The sequence below is a fragment of the Wyeomyia smithii genome, chromosome 1, assembly GCF_029784165.1.
Source record: "Wyeomyia smithii strain HCP4-BCI-WySm-NY-G18 chromosome 1, ASM2978416v1, whole genome shotgun sequence".
In the NCBI taxonomy this organism is placed as follows: Eukaryota; Metazoa; Arthropoda; class Insecta; order Diptera; family Culicidae; genus Wyeomyia; species Wyeomyia smithii.
Window position 1 is genome coordinate 170,254,381 of NC_073694.1, and position 20,881 is coordinate 170,275,261.

Here is a 20,881-nt window from a genome sequence, read left to right on the forward strand (position 1 = left end):
AATGCATCAAAAAAAAATCGAAACAAGAGGATAACTACGCACCAAAGTTCTGGTGGTCAAGTGATGTAGAATTAGCATGGAAAGAAAAAAAGACAGCTATCACTCGTTTCAATAGATCAGGAAATATGCAAGATCTCCTCGAACTGAAACGTAAAGAGGCAATTTTTAACAGAAAAAAGAAATTATCATCTCAAGAAAAATTTAAAGATTTTATCAAAAGCTTCGATCCTCGATCATCTGCCCAAGTCATATGGAATGGATTAGGACGTTTAATGGGAAAAAAGAAGAAAGTTCAAAATTTATTAGTGTATGACGACATGCAGATGGCAGAAGAATTCTTGCTGAAACATTTTCATGGAAATCCAGACGAACTACTGCAACCTTGTTACTAACCCGATTACGACATTCTCACGACGGAGTTTTGGTCGAAGTTTCTAGCGAAGAAAACAAAGCGCTCAGCACCTGGACCAGATGGTATAACGTACGACATGCTACCAGTACTACAACCTGAGGTAAGGGACACTGTAATACGAGATCTAAATTTGATATGGAAAACAAACAACATCCCAAACAATCTAAAACAGATCAAAATAATAGCGATTCCAAAACCAGGCAAAAACCCAGAAAATTTGGATGGCACACGACCGCAATCGATGATAAACTGTTCACTTAAACTGCTAAATTCAGCCATCCTGGAAAAGCTGCTATACGAAATAAATAGAAAAAATGCTATCCCCCAATTAACCTTTGGGTTTCGAAGAAAAATGTCAACCACATCGTGCCTAGAATTTGTAACAAACAAAATAACGGAAGTAAAGCGCCGAAATCGAGTCATTGCAGGCATATTCATTGACCTTTCTAATGCCTTTAATGCAGTCAAATTGAATACACTAGACCAAACAATGTTGTCGCTAAACTTACCCCCAGAGTTTGCCAGTTGGTGCATCGCTTTTCTGCAAGACAGAACAGTTCAACTACAGGTTAGAGGAAAAGAACTTACTCGCACAATTAGCCAAGGATTACCACAAGGAGATGTCCTCTCGCCTACGCTCTTTAACATCTACACTGCAGCTCTACATGAAATTAAAGTAGAGGGAGTCGTCTTAGTGCAGTACGCAGATGATTTTGCGGTTCTAGTTGAAGGAAAAAATGTGGAAGAAATAAACACTCGTAGTAATGAATTCATGAGTAAATATAGCAGATGTGCGAAAGAAATGAATCTGGAAATGAACCTTCAAAAAACAAAAGCAATGATGTTTAATCAAAGCTTGAAACAACTCGAAATCACAGTGAACAACATCAGAATTGAATCTGTGAATTGTCATCGCTACTTAGGAATATACTTAGACAGATCACTAGGTTTCGGTGCTCATATAAGAAACCTCATAGAAAACCTTTCTGGACGTTTAAACATGATCAAAGTGATCAGTAACACTAAATTAGAGATCCTCAGAGGGAGAGATACGCGATGAAAAAAACCGCTGACTTGGCAACTAGGTTTCACATATCAGAGGTGCCAGATCTCTTCTCAAAGCGCAATGTTGACTAACTTGTTAATTCGGCTCGTATAGCTGATGGTGACGGTGGAAGTCCTGGGGCATAATAAAGTGCATCACAAAAACCGTGAAGGTGTTAAATTTTATGTTTATGTTTAATTTTATATACTTTCATCATTATTCTGTAGACCATACAAAGGGTTTGTGAACCACCAGGTAAAAATCACTGTGATGAAGCTACTTTGGAGCATTCTCAATTCATGTTTTAGCAATAGAACATGAAAAACGTGTAAAAATAAATATATTCTTTATTGAACCTTATTGCAATACCTTTCAATGTGTTACCTTTCTTGTTCGTTTGGCTCGAATTTTGACATGTTCGTTTGGCTCACAACACTCTCTTCGCATATCTCTCCCTCTGAGTATTGCTACACTAAATATGGCAGCCACCCACAAACGCTAGGAATGGCATATAACGCCTTTTTCAGAAGTGTCATGGAATATGGTTGTAGCGTATATGGCATGGCGAAGAAATCAAACTTGATGAAAATAGATGTAGTTAACAATCAATGCTTAAGAAAAATCACTAGCTGCACGAGAACCACACCTAAAAGCACTTTACAGGCTATAGCTGCGCAACCCCCACCGTTGTTTAGACGGCTAAGAGTTACGGGTAAACAAATAGTTAAACACACGTATTTTAATTCACCTGTACACAAACAGATAACTCAGAATACGATAAACGATAAAAAATCCTACACACTGGTGGAATCACTAGCATGGCAACACATGGAAGTTCTTGAAAACCTATCTACAATGATTATTTCTGACTACCCGTGGAACGAAGTATGTTTGGAAACTGATCTTAGCGGCAATTGGAAGAAAAAAACAACCATCACGATGGTGCTTAAGCGTTTAACTCTTGGCTTGATTCAAGGCAAATACAAAAATCGCCAGATTATTTACACCGATGCATCAAGTGATGGAGCCAGTTGTGGAATAGGAATATTCCATGAAAGCAGGAATATCAGGATTAGTTTAAAAATAGAAAACAATGTATGCATCATGACCGCAGAAATTGAAGCCATCTATGTAGCATTTCAGTACATCACAAGGAATAAGATTGACCATGCTGTTATAATGACGGACTCTAAATCAGACTGCGAGTTCATAAAAAGCTTTATCGGGAAAAGACAGAGAGACTCAGTAATAGAAAAAATACTAAAAATGGCTTCTGAATCAAGAACTGCAATACAATGGATACCTGGACACTCACAAATACGCGGAAATAAAACCGCCGACACATTAGCTAAAGCAGCGTTACAAACGCAACTTATATGCAATAACAAAATCCTGTTTCACGATGCCATCAGCCACGTTTGCGATTACAGTGATGAAACTGCTCAGCAATGGTACGTAAATTATGTCTCAGAGCTTGGTAAAGGCAGAAAATTTTTCCGGATCCAAAACACTATACCACATAAACCCTAGCATCATAACCTAATGCTTAGCAACAAAGAAACTCATGATCTGTCATGATCTTTCCCGTTACTGGCTGTTTAAAACCAACATAACGGACGACTGCTTGTGCCAAACCTGCGATCGAGTTGAAAATGCTGAACACATATTATTTACGTGTAAACTGTACGAAGGCGCAAGGAACATATATAACCTGGATAAATTCAATAATATATATGAAATGTATGAAACCAAAAGCATCGACCTGCTTAAGAACGCTGTTAGTTACTTAGAAGAAATTAAAAAAATTATCTAAATATTGTTATACTTTTGAGCAATGTATGCAGGGGGGATTTACTGCTGTCAAAATTCATATATGTGTGCGTTATCGCAGATCAACTCTGGTCCATGAAGTTTGTTGGTCCATGACGTTTAAAAGATTTCCTGTCTGGCGAGGAAACTTCATGATTTTCAGCTAATTGCAGGCTGCTGCCACCAAATTTCACTACGCAACGCAGTGTTAATAAAAGTTTTCCGAGATTTATAGAGTTTTGTTAAAAAAGAACGTTACAATTCTACTAAATTTTCAAAAACGACAAAAACCAAAACAACCGGACGCCTTGTTGCCAAATATGCTGATCACGGTTACGCGATATTTGACAGATAGATTCCCCCTGAATGTATGTAAAGTCGATGTGACTATAAACAAACACCGCTGGCAATATAGCAACACTGCTGTGCCATTCAAAACAATCCTGCTGTCATTGATAGCGGAGCTTGTAAAAAAAGAAGAAGAAGAAGAGAAACAAAAGCAAAAATATTCCCTTCTTTCACTTTCGCAAGTAAAAACGGTAAAAACCAAGCCAATATCAACAGAGTCGTCAGGGCCAATTGCAGCAAAAAGTTGTTCTACTGTGACCATTTACAAGTCTGAACCAGACACTTCGCACCGCGGCAAACCAACTCACAGTTGTAATAGCTTTTATTATATAAATACGAATAGAAGCAAAACACGCAAAAAGGTTACAATTTTCAAAACAAGGGTCGAAGAAGTGAGCATTAGTTGGCTTGTTGGAGATAGAAAATTCTAATTTTTACTGACAAATTAGTAAAAGTACACTGTCAAAGTTGAATAAGATTATTGTTTGAGGGATTCTGCCAGCATATCTTTTTCAGTGCGTTTCGGATACTTGCACACGGTCTTAAACTCTGTTAAGTTTATAAATAAACCAAAGTATTTATTTTTTCCTTCATTTGTCTTCAAATGAAATTGAATTGCATTTTTCACGCTTTTTTCAAATACCTTACAAGATATAAATTATACATACACAATTATTTCATTGTCACCACCCTTCATGATTTCCTTTAAAATTCTTACTCTGGCTGAGTGTGGTGTATTATTCTCTTTGCTTGTTCTTTCTATCAAAATAGTCTTTTCACGAAAAGATTACCGCTCTTGCTCTCCTAGTTCCTTTTTATTCAGTAGTTCTATGGAATAATCCTAGCTGATGTCTTGTGTATAGAAAGGATGAGGAGTTGATATAAACGGGAAAAGTTCTCTCTTGCCTGAACTACTAAAAAAAGATGAAATGCAGTTTCCACCAGTGAAGTCTAAAAGACAATATTTTAAGAACTGGTGCCAAGAGAAACTGTCCCCGAAAATGGGGAAAAGCATCAGAGGGGTGCGTACAACTACATATAAAAATAAAAAAAGTTTGGTTTTTTGGAAGTACGATTACACGAAATTGCTATAAATAAAAACGAACGAGAATTATGAAGTGCGATGTTTATTTTTTCTTGTTTGTGTGCTCCTTTTGTGTGGAAAAACACACTCGAGATGAAGCTTGGGTGAATAAAAATCTCTTCTTCGGTTTATCTTCAGTTGACTTCTTAACTATCTCTGTTCAACAGTCTACTTGCACATGTGAGAGCGTGCTTAGTGTTTAATCGCTCTTTTTTCTTTCTCTTTAAGGTTTTGTATCTTCGCATCAATGGATTGCTTTGTAAATAAATAATTTGTTTAAAAACGGAAAACGTAATTTACAAAAAATATAAACAGAGGAGAGGAAGGTACACGAACATGATTAGCGGATTACCATGCCGTATTGTTTTTCACTATTTTTAAAAATAACGATTTCAGTTACATAAAAAGATAACCTTTTGACTGTCTCCCCTATCTGCAGAATTTCTTCTATGAATCGGGTTATTTTTTAAATAAATCGAATCACAATAACTTTGTTTATAAATTAATATTTTATAGTAAAAATACTTTACTCTCCAGCTTTTGCCACTTTTTGTTTTTCTCGTAAACATTCTGTTGTGTATGTTTTTGGAGACAAAATGTGTTCCAAAATTGTTCTATTTTGTTCATTTTTGCTGTTAAACTTTCAGCTTCAATGTATGCGGGGATGAAACACTCTCAACCGTTTCCGAGGTTTCAGGGTGCATACTCCAAACGTGCCAATTCCACCAAACTGTCCACACTCGAGAGTATTCGAGATCAAAGACAACAGTGAATAAAATTGATAGAGAAACAGGTTTTGCTCTCGGGTTGGACGAAGGTGTAAGGGCTGCGAATTGGAATGCACTGGAATTACGGATATAAGGGTGTTTCATCCCCCTGTTGCTACGACACTTTCGTCTTATTCTGCATCCTTCTTCTCCCAACTGTCATGGCCCTGTGAATGTTAAAGGTCACACTACAGGGTGCCATGGACGTTAGAGGGTACGGCGGCGGGGGGTGTGTCTCGGTTAATTAATGATGATGCGCGTTCGCCCTCGGTTAGGCACGGAGAAAGAGATTTCACACTTTCGGCTTATTTTTCCTTTCCTTCCTTTTTTCTTTCTTAATCGACTGTTTTGATATCGTTTCCTCTCACAACTATTGCTACGGGACGACATTGAAACACAAAAATCGTGCGATGAATTTGGCTGAGTTTTGTTGATTTTTCTGAACCAATTGTATTTTCTACTATTTTCTCTTATTACTTCGTTATATTTGGTTATAGCAGATGTTTTTTCACTGTGTTTTAGAAAGCGAATGGAACAATTTTTCACTACTACACAGATTGAAACGTGTCATTTGTTATTTATACGTATTTTGTAATATTTATGCGTTTGCGTTTATACTGACGATTATTGTGTTTTATTCAGAATTTAAGTGATGGTTGTATTTTCTGTTGTTGAAACAATAAGAGAAAATCTACTACAAAAATCACACAAGCTCAGATGTACTTTATCGTTTTATGTTTCGCAGTTGTATGCTTTATTGCGTCAAATTTCTTATAACACAATCAGTACTGGCTTCGTAAAATAGTGTTTTCGGTTTACAAAACATACATATGTCACGGTCAAAGGGTTTGTGAGATTTTCTACTGATTTCCACAAATCTTCAGATTCGTTTTCTGCTGGAACAGATTTTAACTAGTCAAGATTTTGCGCCTGTTTTCTGTTTTAACCTGGGTTAAATAATTCTCGTTCCTATTCTTTTCAACTGTTCCCGTCCTATGCGTTAAACACCTATGTTCTAGATTTTTTACTTTTTGTATATTTTGTACTTTTTTTGATTTTCTTTATGATTTTTATCCTTTTAATTCTTTATTGTTTTTTTGGATTTTTTCCAGAAAATTATTTGTTGCAGTTTTTTTGTGTTTTTTGTCTTAGGTTTTGTTTAGCTTTATAATCAAAATTAGACAAATACGATGCTTACATTAACGCACGCACTCACGTCTGGTTGTTGTTATACTTAAAACGTCCGCTAACACGGCAACCAACGGACTACGCAGGCATTAAACAGTGTGCGTGCGTGGGTTTGTTTGAATGTGTTGATTGTAGTACTGTAGATGATCCGCCTCGCAGAATACAGCACTTACTTGCACGTACCTCCACTCCAGTAACTGCCGGTCAAGTATGTCCTGTTTGATGACGTCGTTCTCTTGTGCTCGAATTTCCGATTTCACTTTTAATCAGCAAAAGTCTCAAAGTCTTCTTTCAGTAAAGAAAACACTCACACAGTTCGCTTCGTTAAAGTTTATGGTCACGATTATTAGATTTCTTCTTTTCGAAAGCAGGTTTTACGTTGTGCACAGGGATAGCACAGTTGAACAAAACAAAATTGATTTCAATTGTAGTACTTATGGGTTCTCAGAGATAACAAAATTAGGACGTTCAGAATGTGGCCTTCTAGGCCCACTAACACAAGCGCGCTGTAGCGGTTTGAACGTTGTGGTTAAGGGGGGTCGTTTTACTCGTCAAACTGTTCACAAACTGCTACAATGGGTGAAGTGGGCCAATCTTCGCCGTCGTCTTCGGAGCTAACGCTACCGGTTCTGTGAAAAAAAAGAGCATTAATATTAGTCTTTTTAATAAACCTCAGATCAGAGATTGGAAGTATTGACAAGACAGCTAAGCAACCGTAAACTAAATTTAAAAAAAATGAGCTGGATATTGAATAAACAACTGCTACTTACCTAAATCTAAGATTGTTATTGTTAACGTGACTGTTGTGAGCATGATGTTCCGCGATCGTGGGCAGGTACGATGTAAGTTTGTCCGTCGGACGCAGTACCTTCATAGTGCGGGATGACAGTTTCCATACCAGCCGCTGCTTATACGGCATCTTGTGCTGTCCGTTATACTGTGAAAGAATTTTCGCGACAATACTGTGACTGTAGAAGAAGCTGCTATCGGGAATCTGGAAAAACGGCGAAAAGATTGTATTTTCGTGTACCATTTAAATCAACTTTTGATAAAACTTACACGACAGAACTTTTGTAGTTGAATGGCATAGTCCACCAAGTCATGAATATGCTGATTATACAACCCTTTCTCCTTGTTTGCACTAACGTGCGCATCCATCTGGGTGAAAATCATGACCAGTGCCAATTCCGAGGGACGAATGCTAGCGCAGCTGGCATCGCAGGATAGAATCTCCAAACGCATTTCCAGGTCCGCTATTGATATGGCCGACGAGAAGAAGTCGGTCAACCCGAGAGCATTCGCGGCGTTCTCAAAAATGTAGTAAAACAATCGAATGAATGACAGTGCTGTAACTGGAGCACTACTCATCTGAACGCCGAGTTTATTGGCAACTATGTCCGCCATTCGTACAAGATCACGTGACGTGCAGCGACACTGTAAGCATCGAAAAGTAAGAAAATGTGTCATAATAGGATGGATCGTGTTAATGCATTCATATCACGTTATGCTTATCACATGCTCGGTGTTTCACTATCAGCTGATTATGCTAGAGTCACATGATTGCAGTTTTAACGTCAAGCTTGTTGGTCAAGAAGATAGAGCGATGTAAAAAAATGTAGCACGTACCATAGCTATGTGCTACTTAAGATTCGTGTGACGAAGCACACTTATTTTTTAAGCAAACTTATGAACTTTCGCTTTCCACATCGACGATAGCAAAGCGTGTCAATAGTGTAAAGTGACGAAATCGGCGTACCTATATGACAGTGCTTTCAACATTAATTGACTAGGATGAGATTAAGGGATAACAATTTTTTTTTTGTATATTTTTTTAATGCACAGCGATAGCGTTGAAAACGGCACCGTTCCAAAACCTAAATTCCATGCTTTAAAGAGCACCCCTAATGATCTTGTCGTATACCCGCATCCTGTGCACGCATGTTTAGGGCGGGTTTGAAGAGTACGTGTACGTTCAAGTGAACATAAAAGGTTGTCCTCGATCGCTATTTGCTTTTTTATGTTATAAATCATTCACGTTGCCGCACGCCACTGATTGTTCCCGACTAAAAAAGCGATCGACTGTTTCAAAAGTGGTCAAAATGAATCACTTTGTATTTGCTGAAACGTATTTTGTTCTTATTAATTCGGTCAATTTTCTCTTAAGGAGCTAGAAGATCTACTCTATGGTGTTGGTAAACGCCAATGATATCAATCAATATCGTCCCCAAGTGGCATATATAAGGATGACTTTCATTAATCATATCAGTTGTTTCAGTTCATTAATCATATCAGTTGTCACGAAGAGGTTTCTCATTTAGGTCATGACTTAATCTGTATCTGCATAATCTTCCATATAACCTTTGCGGTAAAAAATAGACAAAAAATTTTCATGGGTTTACCTTCACATGCACTGACGAAACTACCCATGCAGCATCAATCATAGTGACCCATGTGGCAGCAGAAAAAAATTGACAGTTCTATCATTCGAATTCTAACCGTGATGGCCGAAAAAGTGGAGTAGTTTACTTTTTCGGCCATCACGCAGAACTGTGAGCATTCAAAGAACGGTACCCTGTTAGTTCCGAACGGACGATGACCCTGAGCCCCAAGAAGCTCCAGAGGATGCTGAAAATGAAGACCAAGGGGGAAGTGACTACATCGCTGCGGGGAGGTCGACGCAACCGGCCAATCAGTAAAAACTTCCAGTCCACTGGAAGTGAGTACCGAGGTGAAATTCATTTCACACACTAAGTTCCCCAAGAAGGTGCTGCTGTGAATGATAATCAGCGAGAAGTCGGTCTTTTTGCTCAGGACCAACAAAGCAAAGCAAACCCTTGGTGCTACATTCCGATTCGGAACTTGACCTTCTGTTTATTATACACAGACTTCGCAGCCAACCGTTAAGTGTACAGGACAATTGCGGGGCTAGCGCTACGATCCTACTGACACTAACAGTCTCTCCCGAGTCAAGACTCGAACCTACGACGACTGGCTTGTTAGGCCAGCATCGTACCTCGAGACCAGCTAGGGGATTGCTCAGGACCAACATTACCATCTAATTACCGCGAGTTGGTACCCAAAAACGTTAATGTGTTTATTGAGTAAAAGACTTAGTGAAAAAAAGACTTAGTCCGCTCTCCGAAGGTTTCTGAATGACCGTAAAAGAGGACAATTTTAAATACTGGTCGTGTAGCGTCTCGGTTTTTTCAACCCTTTCTTGGTGGTTTACTCTACGCAGATTTTTTAATACCCGCGGATTTTCGAGTTAACGCGGTTTTTTAAGAGGTACGTACTGCCGGTACCCGCATAACTGTCCCATACTGATTTTGGACACTTTCGAGTTATCATCGGGAATCGGCTTAATTGTTATCATATTTTCTGGAAAAAAATTAAAATTGATACTTTTGTATGGAAAAAACATGTAAAAAAAACAAAGTTGTTTTTGTCCCATATTGAAAGTACCCGCATTACAGTCCCACTGCATAGTGGTACAAACTACAAACATATAATTTTGCGCCAGATTAGTGTATATCGGATTATTTTAGGCATATAGAAGTATGTCATTTAATTACCTAGACTAATGTTGTTTTTCTGTAGTACAATCCACGTTGCCAATGATACTGCCGGTTGCTGGCTGAATTTATATGTGATGGGACAAAATACGCGAGTACTTTTGAAATGTACCCGCATAGTTTGTCCTATTTTGGTTTTTTGTGCTCAACGATAAACTTGTGGTGCCATGAAACTGTTATGGTCATTGGTTCTGGATGTAATCGCTGGAAATCCGAAAATTCACGGATAATATTGAATCGCCGTTTTCTCAACATGTTGTTTTTCATTATGGGACAGTTATCCGGGTACCGGCAGCGTATCTACCGCGTAAAAAATTAATTGTATATAATATCGCCTAACAGCAAATGAATTTATAATTGGTATGCGAATTGATTCTTTGCTTTAAACTTTGATATGAATATTAACATTTTTACGACTACAATTTTTCTCTAACTGTTTTTTATGTCTGTTCATTTTTTACGCGGATTCCAGAATTTACGCGTTTTTTTTGCGCGGCACGTATCCCGTATTTGCAATTAGACTTAGTTACAGGTCCCCAATGAACCGAGTCCCTAATCATAAGTATCATCAATCGATGTAGGTCAGTTTGACTGGGTGTAAACAACAGATTAATTGATTACTAAGATTACTTGAACCTAAGAGCTATCTCCTAGTTAAGCCAATACGAGCGGTAGCGAGTCAGGCCATCATCTACCAGCTACAATGAGTTGCCTGACATGTGATTAAATCGTTAAATTGAGTTTGTTCTACATTCTTTTCAATTTTAAATATCTTTTTTCTATAAATATAACAACTATATAGTCCCGTGACGTAAGATATTCCAGCCTTGCCACGCCAAGAATTTCATTGGTGCATACTTAATGTTGTTTACCCCATAGGGGGTATTAAATGATGATAATCACGAAGCAAAACATCCTACGACATTCGTGATTGGCAAAATGACAAACAAGGTGAACGAAACTTATACCACAGCAGCGTAAACACTTGGCGAATGCTGCTATCTTAGTTTGTTCGCTGTTTAGCGCTGCGATCGTACGATAGTGTAACGTAATCCAACACTGGAAAAGGTAAAAGCTGCCATCAGGCTAAATATAAACATTACCGTCGATGACAGATTTAGCGTTGTGCGCCGCCGATAATTCTGTCATAGAAACTAGAGTGAGAAAAAAGAACCTTGAAAAGGAAGAATCAAGCCAAAATTGTTGAAATAAAACAAACGGGAATGTGACCTACTCAAGACTGTGCCGTGTGTATTCAGACACAATATATAGGTATACAAAAACAAGTTTGTCGCAAAGGCGATATGGTGAAACTGCACGAAAGCTAAACCATCAAACAACTGACTCATATTGATAGACTTGCGAGACTAACGGTGATACAAATTAAATGATCATCACCTTTCAAACAAATTAACTTTTTTATAAAATATAGCAAAAAAAAATTGTGTACTCACCTGTGAAATGGCGACCAAATCCTCAGTGTCGATCTGCGGTAGGGACAACTGCTTTACTGCCAGATGGAAGGAGCTAACCGAGATGCAGGCCATATGTTTTGGCCTTACCTTCATCTTGGTCAGGAAGCGATCGACCAAGTTAATGGCCGCAAACAGGACATCATTCGGCAGCTCGTACCACACCTTAAGGCAGCGCAACACATGGGCCGCGCCGTCTCGAGTGCCGATAGTAATTTCGCCATTCTGCATATAGTCATCGCCGGGTATTAGCAAACATAGGAGAAGAGATAAAAGAAAAAAAGTTATTGACCACTGGAAGTTTGTAAACAAGACGCGACATTCGAAGGAGGTCACAACGAAAAAAATTTGAGGGTGCGGGGTATTCAAAATTGTCAAATTCCGCGTTACGTAATATACAAATTTTCCCTTGGTGAATTTACGTTGATTACGTTGACCCGTTGAATGAACTGAAGGTCAATTTTTGCTTGTGTTATGTCGCAAAACAAACCGTTTTATGTGTGCGTGCTTTGAACGTTTAGCGAAGATTTTTGGCAGAAAGCCAAAATCAATTGCTCGTGTGCGTTATTACTACATGCTAAAATAGCAAGCAATCCAAGCGGCACTCAACAACGACTCAAGTCGTCAAACCAGTATTTTTATTCACGCGAAAGCCAATTTTACCTCCTCATACGACGACGGGTGTAGTAATTTTGACATTGAAACTCGAAGTTCGATATTGGAATGTTACAACCTACTTGTGGAAGTAGTGTGCGTGGATTAGAAACTTTAGTTGGCTTTTATATTTCTACGCATCTGCGGGTGAAATCCAAAATTATGAAATATTAATAGTGATGAACCAAAAACTGGATTATTCATTTTAAAATGAATAAAAACTTTAGAGACGATATGTCCAAAATGTTATTGTTAGCTTAATCAGTTCACAATCAGATATCTGATTAAATTTTGGCTCAGTATGCTTTTGTTAATAACTCATGACACCTGACAGCATCTCTGTTCCAACTGGTCGCACTCAACTGGTGGAGCGGCAAAGTCTCAGGCTGAATAGCAAGCGCTTGGGACGAAAACACCAACGAAGCGTGACAATGAAAACGACATAAAACGGACGGGCCAGGCGGCTTATGTTGGCACTAGAATATTCGTTTGCATGGTAAACAACACACACCGTCAGCAAGCATGATCTAATTCGCATGTTAGTTTTTCTATTCATTGTTACGCTGTACTTTTGCCGCTGCAGCAGTAATTGAAACGCAATGTAAATCGAGACCAAAGCTAAAAGTACTCGCTGACAGTAGTTACCTACTCGAACCACTTTATTGATGTTGTTAGCCTGTTACTGCCAGCATAGGAAAGAGCTAGATAGAAATAAACTGAACGCTGTTCTGCGTTGCAATAAATGCATAGATACGTTAGATCTTAAGAAGGGATTCGATTTGGTGCTGATTTTCTCCACCTATTGAACAGCCGATCATCCGTTGATTGTTTACTGCTAGTACAGTACTCAAATATGCTATTGTCGGTCTGCACTGCAAAATACTACAGTGCAATGACTATTTAGCGGTCTCTTCAAATAAATAATACAATTTTACATTCACCAATGAATGGAAGAGGTCATTGATCTGAAATCTGCTACACCCAAAACGGTTGTTTAATTTAAAGTCCCGAGATTCCTACGAGCCGAAGCAATGCATTTTTTTACCATGAAGTGCTAGCTTGTTATTTTTTTAAACATGAACCATTACTTTTTTCTACACCGACAGTCGGGTACACGATGCCTCGTTTGATAAGCCCTGTGGTTGATATGGCTGTGCTCATGCATCTTAAACACACAAACCGAGAGAGAGAGAGAGAGGGCAAGAGCGAAACACAAATAAACAAACAAAACAAATCGACGAGACTTTTGAACAGCCTTCTTCTTTGTTTGCACTCACTAAACCTGTCTGCCAAGGTTGAATGATTGGCCTAGTGAAAATTTATACTTAACAGGATTGTATTGATCAGAGCGAGTGAGCTAGTAAACACTGTTCGAAAGCCCTGCGAGGAAAATTCGCGTTCGCGTTTTGCTGAGGTTCGTATTCGCATTGCGCCCAGACCATCGCTTCAGACGCTGATGTGATAATGCTATAAATAAACAACATGCAGACATAGCAAATAACCTGCTCTGCTGCGAATAGCAGAGAACTTTTTACAGGCAACAGATAAACATTTTAAGCAAGGATGATCAAACGTTTCATATTTTTTTCAAGCAATTCACAGTGTAATAAGTTGACAGTGTAATTGACATAACATAAATCAACACGTTACAGAGGACACAACACACATAACAAGTCAGTCGAATCAGTTCTTGTTCGATGAATATGGCCTGACTTTTACGTTTTCAGTTACACTTGTATGTGAATGTATTTAATTTTGAACATGGATGAATTGGTTGGAAATACTGATAAGAAAACGTAAAGCATTTGCAGAGTGCTGCTATAGATGACTTTACGAAAACAAAGAAACGATACCTATTATCTCTTGAATTATCAGACAAAAATAAACAACCTCCGCATTTCGGTAACAGTGAACGACAACCTCAGACTGGTAATTACTTCAATGTGCGTTATTGACGCAATAAGCTGCACAAGAAAAGTCGTTTTTTCCAGTTATGGATACAATCATACAATCAAGGCAAACAGGTAAATGGTAAAGTAATTGCAAACTGAGCGTGATCTTCTACCAAATGGTTTACGTTTGGCTTTGTATGAATTGAGGAATTAAAATACGAAAGATGTGACCTAGGTAGCAAATTATAAAACATGTATGTTACTTACGCATGATTGCTGGGGCAGATAGAGGTTCGGCTGATACTTGGGTTCCAAGGCGAGCAGCTCGCTTAGTTTGACCATCATCTGCTCGAAAGTCAATCCGGGCTGAAGCTGCGTCAATGCTAATAGTGGTTGTTTCTGCGGGGATAATGACTTAGCTCCGGCCAAGTCCTGTAGACCGCCTCCGGTGAGGTGGTCGTCGTTGCTGGTTGACGCTCCGGACGTTATCAGGTGATAGTTGCTAGCCTGACTATCGTGCGGTGGTACCATAAGAACTGCATCAGCAGCATCCGGTGTCCCAAGCCGGCCCTCTAACAACATCCGCTGATTGTGTTGCATCTCCTCGGATACTTGAACTTTGCTCAGCATCATCGACTCGTCGTCATCCATTCGGGCGCTGCCACTGCTGATGCCGACGTGCTGTTGCTGATCGATGTTGTTGTTCATAGTATCGACAGAATAGCAGCGTACAGGGACAGACATACTGAGGGCTGGCCTAGTACCTATTGTTTGGCGCAACAGTTTACGTAAAATATGTAGGGTATCAGTGAAGCTAGATTCACACTACAACCTTGACAGGTTGTCGAACTTGGTCGTGTTTACGTCCACCAGAATCAGGTGTAATTTCGCACTCTGTGCACTCTGGGAAATCAGAGCATAAAAACCACGTCTCTTGATTCTAATTGTTGAACACGCACCAGCAAACTAGGTACAAAACTTCACGCTTGAAGTGCGTAAATTGTTCGATATCAATGAACGTCCTTGGCAGGATAGTTTAGCGGATGTCGAACAAATACGTTTCAAGGAAGCGGCCTCTTAATTATTTTTTTTTTTTGCAGGAAATTTTAACCGAATGTTTTTTTTCTGAAATGTGTCACTCAGAAACCCTCGTCTTGCAGCAATTGCACACCACCGAACAGGTATAAATCAGTTGCAAAAGAGCTTGCACTCTTTGAACTTTAATACCCTTTTTTTAAGTTACTTTTAGCTTCTCTAAGGTGTATGTGAAATCACAGCCTAATCTCAACCTCGTACACACCGGTCTGCTGTTAGTTATGGAAACAGGAACAGCGACCTTAGTACGATCTTTACGGTTAGCTCTTTCAAACAACTCCGACGTATTATCACGTCTCTTCTGTTGTTTCCTTCTTTCTGGAACAGACACCTATAGTGTCTAACGACTGCCGAGGAAGTCGGCCTAAAGCAATATTATAATCGGAAAGACAACAGAGCGGAAACGAGACAATCGGGTACGGGAGGTCTGAGGCTAGAGCTATGTCTGTCTGTCTACCTTGCAATTACTGAACTGGTTTGTCCTGCCAATGTTTACACTTTATGTACGCGCGGATGCGTTTAGTAGCTTCGATTGGGGACAAAACTTACTCTTCTGGCTACGATCTGCAAAATTTTTACACTATTTAATATGTTTCCTAGAAATGATGTGGTGAATGTGACGGAATTAAAAGAGCATTTAACAATGTTATTTTGGTTTTTATATCATATAATTTGTGTATTACCTATACATGCAATTTAGAAGCAGTAAATTTCCAATTTTACTTTAAACTTGAATAGAGTCGACCATCTGTTAATAGGCTTTTGCATGACGAATGGATATTATGTTGAAGAGTACTATATTTGTGAGAGAATTGAAAACTAGCAAATGTACCTCTATTATGACTTTCATTTTAAAATAAAAACAGACATTTCTTTTAATTACAAAAAACTTGCATATGAAACTCCAGAACATTAAGTCAGTATAATTGAAAACAACTTTCAAAATTTCTCTTTTGTTTACACAAGTTTTACATTTGAACGTTGTGAGTCACAACATTACATTAGGACCGGTTCGTGGCGTCCAATGGTTAAGTTGCGGATGCTCAACCAGAGCTTCTTCAACGCTCACAGACGAAAATGTTGCTTTACTTCAACTAAAGAAGTTCGTCAACGGTCATTTCAGCGTTTATCAACGCAAAAATACTAAAAGGTCATATCTTTGTTTACACCAAATCAATTATCGTCAGCTAATCTGTTTCAAATTGATAATTAAATATTTTATATAAACTTTCAACATTCCAAACTCTACCCAAGGCAACCGAAATTTCACAATTTCGACACCCGTTGCGATGACTTCATGATTATGCATGTAAATAGACATAACTGTGCGTATCAGTAACGTCTCATGATGAGTTCAAAAAAGCTCATTGATTGGCACCAATACAACTTCAGTTAGAGTAGTATTTGTGCAATGTATTCATATATGGGTAAACAGATGATTTCTCGCATTAGCCACCTTCCTTCGTTGGGCAAGCTAATGTTACTTCAGATTACTTTTTTGTGCTATGGAGAGCATACTAGCAAAAAAAAAAACTTGTCCTACCGCGTCTGGTCGCGACGTTGCTCGGAATATTCTAGATCTATTAAAATGTATGTTACAAATCAGATTGCTGAACGTCCAATATACTGATTTGTATGTTCAGAAAATTACTCAGAAACAATCAACAAAGCTTTTTCACAATTCGAATTTTCTCGGTTCCGCAGTACATTTTTGGGCTTTTATCAAATATCGCTTTTTTCAGTTTTGTACAAATTACTGCAGGAAAAATGTTTCTTTCGACACAAAAAAAAAACAGAGAAAACATCCATCTAGCTAGATATTTGCAGAAGGCTAAAAAAATCAAAATGGCTGCCACTCAGCCGTGAGGTTGTGCAGGAAAATTTCACTTCAATTTTTTCGTCACCCTGGCCGCGGCAGCGCATCACAGGGGTTGACTAACGGATCACTACGCAATTCAGAGGTTATCTAACGGCCACTTACCCGGATGCTTCCGTGATTGTGGCTCTCACTTTTACTTCACCCCAATATCAGTAACAAAGAACTATTCGATTCGGGATTAGATTCTACAATGATGAGTCGAGTGGAGACTTCAGATCGCTAGGGCTCTGCTGCCGTACTCTAGTACCACAGGTTTGCCATGGGGTGAGAGTGTGCGTACGCCTGTGTAGACTTTCTCAGCTGATTAGTTTGAGTTTTGCTACATGTATTTCCACAGTGAGATGGGGTGCACTCATACAAATACCAGTCCAAGGTTTGTTGATGATTGTACCGCAACAGGATGAAATGTTTGAACGCTGAACGCTAAACGGCGTTGTTTAGTTGAGAGCTGGTAATTTAGTTTTTTTTTTCGAAAAACTGGTTGACAAGCAGATCACAATGCTGATGGCGCTGTTTTATTGTCGGATTTTTGTCTGAAAAAAAAACGTAGCTTGTAGAGAATAGTTGCAAATGTAGAAAGATGTTTTACTGACTACGACAAAAGCACATTTGCTTTAATTTCATTTCTCATTTCTGCTACCGAAATTTTTAAAAAGACAGATCGCCTATACATGTGTAGTTCAACACGACCGAACTTCGTTATAAAGGCCTCAATGTTTTTAGCTATTCTAATAACATTAATGCTGTTTTTTTTCTCGAAATAAAATCTCTTCGATCGATGTTCTTCAACTATAAAACAACCATTTCTTTTTCGAGAGTTACTAAATCAAAAATGAAACAAAAATTTGAAGAATCCACAACGTTCACGATAGAATTTTTAAGGAGCGAAAAATTTATTAGGAAAAAAAAATCCAAGCAAGAGAAATATGATTTTTTTTGCTTCACATGCTTTTTTCATTTGCCAACAATTATATTCGCTGTATTACGAAGACAGCTAATATAGGTAGATATATTATTTTGAAATAAATATTAGTAGACAAAAAATTTACCAGCATTCGCCGGCTTACTTTTTCATAAATTTGTATTTTTAGGAATTATCAATTCTTGTTGAGTAATTTATAGTTTTTATGGTAACCATCTGTTAATGTTAAACTGTTAATCACCATGAGCAGCAGAATTGCAGTTTTTCCTTGTTTGCACGCGTATAGAAGTCGTGTACCAATGCAACGATAGACGACGAGATACCAGCAGCGCTCTGCTCCCCATATACTGTATGATACTGTAGCTTCTATCAACATGTTTGCTTTCAAGACATCAGTTTTTATTACGCTCTAAGAGTAGATTTAGAAATTGTTCAAGAGAGGGGGTTGTTTCAAAATTTTCGAAAAACCTTTACCTTCGAGACATCAAATTAGTCTAAGTTCATGGAATCAAACATAAATTTACCTATTGGGACGGGGCGACTCTGTTAATTTTTTTCGATATTGATACAAATTATATCGCAGGGAATGATTGGTGTCTATTCATATCGTCTGTGCTAGGAATGCTCGCATGTGATTGATTTATATTTCGTGTAAATTTGTCCCCGGACCTTTTTATCAATTTGGACTGCTTTGCAATGAAAAAATAATGATACAACATTTTATCTATCCAACAACATATCGGTTATTGTTATCCATCATGTGGTTATGCTGCATTATCGTTTGAAATCTGACGCAACATTTGCCAGGTTCATTTCCAATTTTACAGAATGCATACCAGTATAGAAAACAAAGACGTAGTCCCACGTCAAAAAGGTGTTATTATTTGCGCTTGCAATAATCGTCTTATCACTTTGAGCCATCGATGACGACGCCTGTACTAAAAATACACAATCACGAAATCGAAACAAAATGCAGTTGCAAATACGATCACGTAGCTGAGTGTCTGACCTCACCCAAGGGTAACAATTAACCCACAAGTCCAGTCCAGACAGTGACTGGCAGGCAAAAATCTTATCTGAAGGACACAGTTTTATTTGAATGTCTGTTCGTTATTTGGACAACTATAAGATATCCCAAGTTAACGAACATAAAAAACAGTAGATGACCGTATACACAGCCATAATCAGGAAGTCCAGCAACTGTCATACAGTTTTGATTGAAATAAGCACTTTGTGTTGGTAGTTGATGGGTGAATGACTAATCGATTTATTTTAATCATATTTTCTACCAATACGCATTTATGCCAAGTCGTTTGGTATTAAACATACAAATCGTTGTCAAACTGGTATATGTTAATCCAATAACCACCACTCGAATGTTATTTATTATATGCAAGGTTTACGAAACGGTAGAACGATTACTACGACATTCGTTTATTTTCAAATTTTGAAATTGTATAGCAGACTACTGTTTTACATTTAAATCGTAAATAATGTAATTAATCTATCCGAAAACTTACCTTTGGAATTGGGTTCCCTCGTTTTTGCTCGATTTCGAGCTTCACAATTTCATAGGTGTTACTATACGTTATGTTTGAACTTTTCTCTGCAAAGCGCGGATGCGTCACGATAGCATCCTACAATAAATTATTTGTAAATAATATCTACACAATTATCACAGATGTTTCAGTTTTGTCAAGTTTTACTCTAGGTTGACCATCGTCCAAACCGTTCAACTTGGATCTGTTTACTGGTGTTTAGCTTTTATGTATCTTCGATTGGTTTGTTGCTAACAGCTCCTACGCGAGCTTTGAACGCTTGGATGTCTTCTTCAAATTTTTACCCTTCCTCTCGCCACTCAGCCTTTCCTTTTTCCTTTATGGCCAGTTCTCTACATGAGCAAGCTTGTACGCACACAATAACGAAAACGCTCTTGCGTGGACGTGTGTTTGTTCGTTTTTCAAATGAAACAAACTTTCTTCCTTTGCATTTACATCCGCAGACTTGGGGTTTGGATACTTTATATGCAAATGTTGCAATTGACTGGTTACTGGGATGACACAGATTATTAGTTTATTCCTAGTATATATTCCGATAGACTTCTCACAATCGGAATAGGGAAACACTAGGGTATGGCCATATATTTGCTACACTTATTTAAATACGCATCTAGCATCTACACCAACGCCGGACTATTGCATCACTATATCAACGGAATCACTTCTTTTCGACATACAACGTAAAGGAACGATCTTTCAAATGTTCAGCTATGGTTTTCACTTTGGCTCAAAGCCTGCTTAATACGCTACCAACTCTAAACTAGTTCATTTTGAATGGTTTCCAGCTGCACTTTAGACAATTAAAACGAAAATATAATTTACAATCTATCTCGCAGGAAACAGACGACGCTTTCACTCTGCTCAACGGTTAAACAAAGAATATCGGAATTCGGAATCAGCATCAGAGGCGAAGCTTCAGAGTTTGGTCTTTGCCATGCTGAACGCCAACGCGAGCGATCCACTTACGGCTGTTCATTAACCAACGGCAAGGCTGTCGCCTGATCGCAGGCGTTGGCGTTCAGCATGGCAAAGGCCTTTGACGAAGCTCCAATCGAAGAGGAAGCGCTTCGCGAGTGTAGAGAAACGCTATTTGTTTGGGTATACGTCGAGTCTGTAGAAGGGCAATGAGCGGGTGGGGTGATGAAACGGTTTTCCTTGGAGAGTCTCTGACTGATCTAGTACG

General features: G+C 38.5%; 1 protein-coding gene across 1 annotated transcript; it reads right to left on the reverse strand.

Moving 5' to 3' along the window:
* Positions 1-4,166: 4,166 nt before the first annotated feature.
* Positions 4,167-20,591, reverse strand: LOC129718826 (cyclin G). The gene is made up of 7 exons (XM_055669931.1): positions 19,660-20,591; positions 17,320-17,750; positions 14,511-15,007; positions 11,680-11,922; positions 7,713-8,087; positions 7,424-7,647; positions 4,167-7,282 (listed from the first exon to the last, which is right to left on the reverse strand). Exons 3-7 carry the CDS (start codon positions 14,985-14,987, stop codon positions 7,198-7,200), a joined length of 1,404 nt encoding a protein of 467 aa, XP_055525906.1. The 5' UTR covers positions 14,988-15,007; positions 17,320-17,750; positions 19,660-20,591; the 3' UTR covers positions 4,167-7,197.
* Positions 20,592-20,881: the final 290 nt, after the last annotated feature.

Coding starts and splice junctions, on each gene's coding strand:
- LOC129718826 (XM_055669931.1), bottom strand. CDS start 14,987: ATGTCTGTCCCTGTACGCTGCTATTCTGTCGATACTATGAACAACAAC. Junction 7,648..7,712: donor AACTACAAAAGTTCTGTCGT/GTAAGTTTTATC, acceptor CCGTTTTTCCAG/ATTCCCGATAGCAGCTTCTT. Junction 7,283..7,423: donor AATAACAATCTTAGATTTAG/GTAAGTAGCAGT, acceptor TTTTTTTCACAG/AACCGGTAGCGTTAGCTCCG.